Source organism: Jaculus jaculus, chromosome 3, assembly GCF_020740685.1.
Source record: "Jaculus jaculus isolate mJacJac1 chromosome 3, mJacJac1.mat.Y.cur, whole genome shotgun sequence".
NCBI lineage: Eukaryota > Metazoa > Chordata > Mammalia > Rodentia > Dipodidae > Jaculus > Jaculus jaculus.
This window is the reverse complement of record NC_059104.1, coordinates 121,629,303-121,639,551: the sequence shown is the minus strand read 5'-3', so window position 1 is coordinate 121,639,551 and position 10,249 is coordinate 121,629,303. Positions and strand designations below refer to the sequence as shown.

Genomic DNA, 10,249 nt, shown 5'->3' with positions numbered 1-10,249 from the left:
TGTCTATGATTACATGTTACACATGGCTTTCCTACTGTACTTATTTCTATCAATATTGGCATTAATATTACAGAGGCTATGTAAAACTCAAGTAAAACCTACAATATCTGAAGAATTTTTTTGAAATAAACTGCAAAATCCAAAGAGAGATGTGTGACCACCTAAATGTGACATGCACAGCATGATTGCGACAGGGAGGACGCTCATTTTATTGCCAGGACCAGGTGGACATGAGTTACCTCCGAGGGGGCTGTTTCAGGGCTCTGGGCGGCTGCAGAAGGCTGCGAGCGGCCGAGGTGGGGCCGCCTCCGAGGGCCGCGGGGCACTGCGCCCGCCCGGAGCGGGCAGCACAGCTTGAAGCCGCCAGTCCTCAGCCATGCCTGGGCGAGGCTGGGCTCCCGGCTGGGCTGCAGGAGGCGGGAGCCGCGGGCCGGCGCGGTCGCAAGGGCGGAGCCGCGGGGATGTGCGCTCAGACCTCAAGGACTGTGGCCCAGGGAGGCGGTTCCGGTTCCGGGCAGTTGGAGGCTAGTGCAGCTCCCTGCTAGGTGTCGCTGCGCGTTCGGTTCCGTGATGACGCCCCTACCCGCCCAGCCCGAGGCCCAGGAGGCCCAGCGAGCCGCGTTGGAGCTGTCACCTAGGTAAGGCCATGCCCTACAGTTGGTGGCAGCTGTCCAGCCCCTTGGCCCCGTGAGCCCCACAGAAGGCATTGAGGTGTGACCCAGAGCACAGGGTGGCGGTTCTCCTCAGGAGAGGTAGCTGTCATTTGTTTGCCTGGCCACCAGCCGTGGAGGTCAGTCTAGAACCTCTTTGTCCACTGTGCTGGTTTTCATCAGATGTCCCTCAAAAACTCATGTGCTGTCAATACTCGGTCCCTGACTGGTAACAATTTGGGAGGTGGAGCCTTGCTAGAGGAGGTTGTTGGGGGCAGCCTTAGAAGGGTTATGGCCCAGGTTTTGAGTTCACTCTCTGGCTGTTTTCTGCTAGTTTCTGTAGCAAGAAGTGATGCCCAGCCAGTGTCCTGCTGTCCTTTTTCTGCCATGATGAAACTTCCCCTCCAGACTGAAAGCCAAGTAAACCCTTTCTTCCCATGAGCTGCTTGTGGTCCAGTGTTTTGTCCCTGAAACGTGAAGGTAAATAAAACAGTCACCTTTCAGCCCCATTCTGTCCTTTTTCCTTTGCGGGTGGAGGTAGAGCAAAAATTGACCTTCGGGCAGTAGAGACGGCTCAGCAGTTAAGACGCTTGCCTGCAAAGTCTAAAAACAGAGGTTCAATTCCCAAGTACCCATGTAAAGCCAGATGCACAAGGGGCACATGTGTCTAGCTTTCCTATGGGATTGCTAGAGACCCTGGTCTGCCCTTTTTCTGCCCTCCCCCATTCCAATCTCTCACACTCTCTCAGTAATAAATAAATAAATAAATAAATAAATAAATAAATAAATAAATAAATATTTTTATAAAATTTACCTTGCATGAGTGGCAGGTTCTGGAGGCATTCTGAAGACCAGATGCCCGGGACATGGAAACCTAGGAGAAGGGAGAATGCTACTGAAGCTGGGATCCTCAGGTCAAGTTTTCCCCTCCCAAGCCTCTTGTAGAGGGAATTGTGTAACCATGGAGGGTCTGGTATAGGAAAAGTGATTGCTGGATTCTGAGTTGACTAAGCTGGCTGCTCCCACAGAACTCTTTCTCGAGTAAAGTGGAGCCTTTTCTTCTGTGCTGCTTTTGGTACAGGTAAAACTTGAGTTCCTTTCAAAGTCATACTATTTTGGCAGGACTATACCTGTGTGTATACATTTAGATTTGCTAGGTCTTTCCCAGGTCAGCAGGTGCCACTAGACATATTTTCTAAGCAGAAAGAAAAGGTGGTTGATTGTGGCCAGGGTTGCAGAGTTCAGGAGGGATTGAGCTGTACTTGAATTCAGATTAGGATGAAGAAGGTGGAGGGGCTAAGGCCACCAGGACTGTGGCTCACAGGTTGGTGCTCCCTGACTGCCAGAAGTCCCCACCCTGAGTAGGCTCAGAGCCTCACTCCCAAGCACTTCCATGGAACCTGGTGGAAAGAAGCATGTACAAGTCTGACATGGTCTGACCACTGGATCTGCGTGGCATCTACATCCATTGGTTGTCCTTGCCTAATGGGTGATTAGCCAGCACTATTGGACAAGAGGCACTGTAATTGGAGAGACTACCTCAAGAAGATTCCTGGGCAGTTTCCTGGGCATTGCAAGCCTTGGGCATGATACTGCAGCTGGCTATATGCAGCGCCTGTGGAGAATAGCTCAGGTGGGCCGCATGAGGACTGCTGGTGACTGAATCATATCCAAGCTGGTGTGGCAGTTCTGCATGATGCAGAACCTACTCATCCCTGAGCCAGGCTAGCATGGAGCCTTGACTGGGAATGAAAGAGCAGACAAGTAGCTGGGTGCACATGGCTCAATGGTGGGGGATATTATGAGTATGGGTGAGATTTCACCAAGTCCTCAGTCAGCCCCATAGGGGTCTTTTGTTTGGGATCTGCTTTTTCTTTGGCTGGAGGACAGCTACAGCTTTTTTGGATGAGAGGGTACAGAGGGGTGTATTAAAGGGGCATAGGAAATGACCCCAACCAGGCAGGTATCCAGGAAGGTAAATGCACAGGTTCTGGCAGTGGTGACAGAGATTCTGTAAGGGTTGGAAAGTGGTACCAGGAATGATAGAAGTTGTGTAGGGGGTTGACATACACCTTATTATAGGGTCCCTGGTAGAAAGCCAGGGCCAGGTGACCTGCAGGAGCTGTGCAAAATTAGTGGCCTTTCTCAGAGGATCCCAGTGTCATGTTTGTGGACTTTCCTAAAAGAAAAGATAGCTCTGAGGTCTGTCCAGGGCTCATCATTATTCTTGCAGCAGGCAGGCTCCACGGAAGCATTTAGAGCAGAAGAGCACTATAGACTCATGGTGACTCACACAGTCCAGCTTTAGTATCTTCCCCTTAAAAGAAAGTGGGTATTGTAATCAGCCTTTTGTTGTTGGGACAAACATCTAACCAGACACAGCTCATGGGAGGAAAAGGTCTAGGTCAACTTACAAACTCCAGAGGAACGCCATTCATGTTAGAAGAACCTGGCTCTCTTTCATAGATCTTAGTAGAGAGACACCACTAACAGCCAGCACCACAGAACTTCCACAGCTCAAACTGCTCTCCACGTACCGTAGGGCTGGACTTCAGATCTGCCCCAAACAAACTTTAGGGCTAAACTGCAATATCTGTCCGCAGTGACATGCCTTTTCCGCCATAGGGCTCCACTCTCTGGAGACTCATGATTCAAGCCTGAGTGGATGGGGCCATATATTCTAACTACCACATGGGGTGTGTGGGTGAATGGGATGAGGACTCCTGTCTTTAGGGAGATGTTGAGCCTCTGCATGACCATGGCAAGAACCTGCCCAGTCTGAGATTTGGAGCTCCTATTTCAGAGAGGTGGATGGCGAGATAGTGCCAAAAGAAGCCAGGGTTCTCTGGAGGCTAGGTCTCAGGGTGGATGGACTGGCCTTGTAACTAAGGTTCACCCAGCTTAGCAAGGTGGCTGAGCCCCTGCACTGTCTCCTTTCTGCCCACATGGTTCCCTGTCCTGTAAATCTAGTTCTGTTTCTCTTGACTCTTTCTAGAGGAAGTTGTGTGGCCAAATTTAGTAAGGAATCATTTTCCTGAGTGCTGGCTACCCAAGAATATGAGCTGGAGGGAAGGGGAGAATGGACAGAACCTGCACTTCAAAGACTAACTTATTTCTTCAAAGGGATAAATGCCCAATTGACAGAGCCCCCAATGTTTTGAAGGGGCCTTGAGGTTCCTGTGAAAGTTACCATGGTTTGAGTTACTATTAATTGTAGACAATGTTACATTTGAATTGGAGCTTGAACAGTTTGGTATAGTTGGAGTGGGCATCATGGGAGCAAAGGCAAGAATAGACTGAAACTCAGAGAATGACATAGCTGCTTGTGGGTGATGCATATTCCTGTAAATTACCCCCTTATCCATACTGCTGTGCATAAGCCCAATAAACTCTTTGGCTTGTCAAGCTTGACCTGGTTGGTATCATTACTCTGTTCTGTCATGAGTACCTTGTCTGGTTAGAATAGATGTTTCTATCTGCCTGGGAAAAGATCACATTGCACCTAGCTGAATGTCCTGGTCCAATAGAGTGGAGCTAGTGTGATGAGAGCCATGTTTTGGAAGAATACAGAATTTTTTAAAACAAGATTTTATTTATTTACTTGTTTATGAGAGAGAGAGAGAGAATGAACACACCAGGGCCTTTAGCCATTGCAAAAAATCTCCAGATGCATGTGCCACCATGTGCATCTGGCTTACGTGGGACCTGGAGAATTGAACCTGGGTTTTTAGGCTTCACAGGCATGTACCCTAACTGCTAAGCCATCTCTCCAACCCAAGAATACAGAGTTTTGAAATGCTTACTTTGTGTTGTGGTACTTGTTGTGGTACAATGGATATACTCGACTGAGCTAAATACTGTGTCTCAGGAGCTGCCTCTAACGAGGAGACAAAAGTGGGAGACAGGGGAGGGTAGTGAGAAAGTAGTAGGGTGTAGTATTTGAGAGGGGAGTGGGTCTAGGAGTGAATATATTATATTTTACTGAGTAATGACAGCCTGTCATATTTCCAAAGTTGAAAGTTCAGAGTGGGGGGAACCAGCACACTTTAATCAAGACTGAACAGCTGGGCATGTGTTCTGGGGGGGGGGGGCTTAGAATGTGACTGAGAGTACCTTTCATAATTAAGAGCCCTTGAAGTAAATTCTCAGCAGTGACACTGACGTGTGTCTGGGGAGCAGTTGTGTTGGGACCAGAGCACAAGGCCAGGTCACATGTGCACTGTGTGGCCAGAGGAGGGGTGCTAGTGTTGAACTTCTGTTTTGGTCCTCATCTAAGGAGGAACAGGAGAAGAAGGTCTGCCCCCAGCCACACACCACATCCAGCAAGGATCCCCCTCCCCAGTGACTATGACCTGCAACAGATCAAACGTTTAGAGCACAGGTTTATGTGGGACACCTGATTCAAACCACAACATACCCCTGTTGCCCATACACTGATGAACATCCATGATGTAAAATGCAGTGCTTCCAGTCCATCTTAAAGTCTTCATACTTTTTTACCAATCCTAGCACTGTTCAAACATCCCCATACGCCAACGTCTTCTAACTCTGAGCTGTAAAACCAAAATCACATAATGGTACAGGATAAACATTCACACTACCAAAAAAAAAAAAAAAAAAAAAAGGCATTAAAAGGAAAGACTGAACCAATGCAAGATCTAAAACAAACAGGGTAAATTGATGTAGTGCCAAGTCTGATGCTGTAACCAGTGACAAAAGCTCTGGTTTTCCAATTCTGCCCCTCCAGCCGGGCTGCTCACAGCCTGAGGAACAATCCATCCTGAGCTAGAAGTTCTGCCACGGCCTCTACTCAGGGCCTGACACTGCTCCACATTGCTTTGGTTTGCTTATATTTTTAAAAGTATATTTATTTATTTCCAAACAGGTAGAGAGGAGGTAGGGGGAAATTGGCATACCAGGGCCTCCTGCATTTGCACTGCAAATGAATTCAGATACATATGCCACTGTGCAGTATCTGGCTTCATACGATCATATGATTTCTTTTCAATAATATTTGTTGATACTTTAAATATTGGAGTGGACTTGTTTCTACCTAAGAAACTTTATGTGGCCATGCTATTTAATTGTCTTTTCCTCTTTTTGAATATCATTTGGAATAATTTAGTGAAATTTATTTTGATAATCCTGAGGCATATTAATCCAAATATTATTTTTTTCAAAAACTTCATTCATTTATTTATTGGAGAAAGAGAGAGAGAGAATGGACACCTTAGGGCTTTTAGCCACTGCAAACAAACTCCAGATGCATGTATCACCTTATGCATCTGAATATATATACACACACATACATACATACATATATGTGTGTGTGTGTATAGAGAGAGGATATATATATGTGTATGTGTGTGTATACACATACATATACATATAATTGAGGCAATATATATAGAGAGAGTGAGAGACTATATATATAGGGGGGGGGATTGAACCTGGGTCTTTAGGCTTTGCAGGCAAGCACCTTAGCCATTTCTCCAGCCCTTGTCTATATATTCTTTTTAGTGACTTTGTCTGTTTTGAATAAAATAGTCACAGTAGCTTCATCAAACAGACTGGGGACAGTTTCTGCTTAGATTTTCTGCTAGAACAAAATGCACCTAGAAATGCCTTTTATAGGTGACCTGTTAAAATACAGGTTTGCTTGGCATGGTGACACACATGTTTAATCCCAGTACTTTGGAGGCAGAACTAGTAGGATCTTTGTGAGTTCAAGGCAGGCTGGCTGCTAAAGAGTGAGATTCAGGTCATCCTGAGCTAGTATGAGACCCTACCTCAAAAATTTTTAAAAATTTAATTTTGCTAATTCTCTGATGGCTTTTCAAATTCAATGTACTAGGCTTCCTTCAGGGAATTAGCTTATTCCAGTTATTTGGGGATAAGTTATATTTCTTTAAATAGCTTGTTTTCATGAGCAGATCATGAGAATATATTACATGGATAGCCTTGATGGCTATATTATACTTAATTTTACATGTTTATTTGAAAATTTATATTGAATAATATCATTATATATTTATGCCATATATATATACACACACACGAGGTTGTTCTTATAAAAAATACTTTTGTCTTAATTAATCAGTAAGTAGCCTATCATTTAAATGCATACTGATGGGAATATTGTCCAGTGTAGTCAGACATTTAGATGCAAGGAACTTCATAATAATTAAAACACATGAGAAAAATATATACTTTGATAGTATGGTTTTAGGGAAAGAATATTGTATACACACACACACACACACAATAACCTACTGGGTGTCTTGAACTGATATATGCACACTTGTCTAATACCGGCCATTGGAGAGAGTAGAGTAGAGTAGAGCTTCAGAACTCACTGAAGGTTCTATGACCTATTGTGATATCTCCCCTCATCGTGCTAAGTTCTGCCAGTATGTGTTTAGGCACCGAGCTGTAAACTCATAACTCCACAGTGCTAGAAGCAGTATTTGTGTAATAGTATTTAACTATGGGCTGTTGTACATCTAAAGGTATGTTGAACTGGCCATTGGATTCTTTCCCACTAGGTAGACTGGGCAGTATATTTCAAACTATTTTATTTAATTAATTCTTCTTGAATGTACACTTATAGTTATGTTTATGCTATATTTCATTCACTAAATTATATATATATATATATATATATATATATATATATATATATATATATATATATGAGCTGTTTCTATTTATTTGAAAATTCGTAAAGATGTATATTACTTTAGTGCCATGGAACTGAAAATGTATTCACCTTACGCATTGTGAGTTATACAGAATGCAAGAGATATAACAACCCAAACCATTTCCCTTCAGGGGTAACTTTTCATAGTTATTCAATCACTAGCCACTATTTTAACATACTAATTGATAATCTGCACTTCAACACCTAAAAGTATAAATAAGATGAATTGTCAAAATGGATGAACAAGAATGTAAAGACCCGGGCTGGAGAGATGGCTTAGCGGTTAAGCGCTTGCCTGTGAAGCCTAAGGACCCCGGTTCAAGGCTCGGTTCCCCAGGTCCCATGTTAGTCAGATGCACAAGGGGGCACACGCGTCTGGAATTTGTTTGCAGTGGCTGGAAGCCCTGGCGCGCCCATTCTCTCTCTCTCCCTCTATCTGTCTTTCTCCCTGTGTCTGTCACTCTCAAATAAATAAATAAAAAATGAACAAAAAAAATTAAAAAAAGAATGCAAAGACTTGCTGTTGATTTACGCTGATAAATATATATGTACATAGCTATAATAACCAATAAGAACTCTACATAGAGATGGTTGTGAATATCATCTTTCTATGCATGTATTAGTGGCTTAGTTCTCCTTACCAGTATGAGCTTTGTCAAAAAGTTGTACTGTGGGCTTCCCCTTGGTTTTCCAATGGACTAAATATAGAGGTCCTTAAATTTATGAGGAATTAATAAAGTAAGATTATGGGTTTTCACAGGTACTAGAATTTTTAATAGATAATATGGTTCCATACAGTATTCTAGGGTTCACCTCATTCAAACTCATATCTGTTGACCATGGTCAGGCAGTTGAAACTTTCTGAATAACTGTTCTACCCTTCCTTTAGAAATGAGCACCGAGTATATACTGATAGCAACACTAGTATCACTGATATTTGCTCATAGTGTTAAGTATCACCCTAGAAGTGCTGACAGAGACAGTGACACACAAACTCAGAGTAGCCTTTTTAGCATAATATATGAGCCTTATAACAATTTACATGTAGTGAGTGATCAAATCCTGATTCTACCCCATTCCTCTGTTGAAGGGCTGGTCTGAACAGACAGCCACCTCACACAATGAAGACAATTGCATACCATAATAAAGCAAGATCAAAAGGAGTAAAAAATAAAAAAAATACAATGGTTATATTAAAAGTATGATTCAGTGTCTTCACTCTAGAATCATTTATTCTAGAAGAGGGGATGAATTTCAAAATTTTAATTTTTTTAATTTTCAAGATAGTGTCTCCCTCTAGCCCAGGATGACCTGGAGTTCACTATGTAATCTCAGGTTTGCCTTGAACTCATGGTGATCCTCCTACCTCTGCCTCCCTAGTGCTGGAATTAAAGGCGTGTGGCACCACTCCCAGCCATTAATACTTTTTTTTTTTTTTTTTTTTTTTGCCTAGTATTAGATCTGGTTCCTTGGTAAAAAAAAAAAAAAAAAAAAAAAAAAATTAATTAATTAATTAAAATTGTATGTTGGGTTAGAGAGATGGCTTAGCAGTTCAGGCACTTGCTTGCAAAGCCAGAGGATCCAGGCTTGTTTCTCCAGGACTCATGTAAGTCAGATGCACAAGATGCCACATGTGTTTGGACTTCATTTGCAGTGGCTGGAGGCCCTGATGTGCCTCTCTCTCTCCCTCTCTCTCTCTTTCTCTCTCTCTCTCTCTCTCTCTCCCTCTCTCTCTTTCCCTCTCCCTCACTCCCCCCCCCCTCTCCAGAAGAATCAAACATGGGTCCTTTAGCTTTGCAGGCAAGCACTATAACTGCTAAGGCATCTCTTCATCCCTGGTTTGTTAGTTTTGAGGCAGGTTTTGAGGTCTAGTCCTGGCTGACCAGGAAATTGCTTTGCTGCCCAAGCAGATTTCATGCTTCTACTTCAGCTTCCCAAGTGCTAGTATTAAAGAAAACTTACTTTTGCTCAGTAGGCTGAGGTGCTGGGAAAGGTATTAAGAGGACAAATACATATATGGGAGAAGAGATTCTTTGCCTTTCCTTTCCCCTTTTAGTTTAATGCTTGTTTATTTATGAAACAGATCAACAAGGAGAGAGAGAAAATGAGTATGAGCACACCAGGGCCCTCTGCCAATGTCAATGAACTCCAGATGCATATGCCACTCTGTGCATGTGACTGCACATGGCTACTGGGGAATCAAACCCTGGCTGTCGTATTTTGCAAAAAAGCATTTGTAATCACTGACCCATCTCTCCAGCCTGCCTTTTCTTTTTGAAAGTTATAACTATGCAGTAGTGCCTGGGGGCTAAGGTTTACCCTGTTTTGGGTGGTCATTTAAAAGAGATCTTTCACAGCAGACCTGTTCATTTCTGCTTCTGCCTTTGCCAAACCTCCAAGCCTTTGGCAGCTCTCCTGAGGAATTGTAACCATGAAGTGTTGGATTGAGTTTTGAGCACTGACCTATGAGATAGGGAATGTGGTGGGACACAGGTGTCACACAGCACTCACATGGACCTGGACATAAGGTCTTAAGAGTGAGTCAGTGAAGAAGCAGGTCCCCTCTCTTTTCATTCCGGATTTAAAGCAGTACCTTGAAGTTTATCTCTCTCTCATGGATTCTGGTCATCAGGGAACAGTGAAGTAACTATAATGTATGTGATGGGAGAAGTTTTTAAAAAACATATTTTATTTATCAATTGATTTATTTGAGAGAGAATATGAGTGAGCATGCCAGGGCCTCTAGCCACTGCAAATGAATGCCAGATGCATGATTTCATTTCTCTGAAGTCACTCATTAAGTTATAGTATTTTGAATTCTCTTGAACCATCTATGAAACTGCAAGAATATTTCCTACAAAGTTTATATTAAATGCTAATTAGCATCCATTGTAACTCA

The 10,249-nt window shown here is 43.2% G+C and overlaps 1 protein-coding gene across 1 annotated transcript in view; it reads left to right on the top strand.

The window, feature by feature from the left end:
- Nucleotides 1-624: 624 nt before the first annotated feature.
- The window catches only part of LOC123459466, a 70,442-nt gene continuing 60,817 nt past the window's right edge, over nucleotides 625-10,249 (top strand). Inside the window, exons 1-2 of the mRNA XM_045146087.1 lie at nucleotides 625-638; nucleotides 985-1,130. Of these exons, the coding sequence (XP_045002022.1) occupies nucleotides 1,088-1,130 (43 nt within the window). The 5' untranslated portion in view covers nucleotides 625-638; nucleotides 985-1,087. The remainder of the gene's footprint in view (nucleotides 639-984; nucleotides 1,131-10,249) is intronic.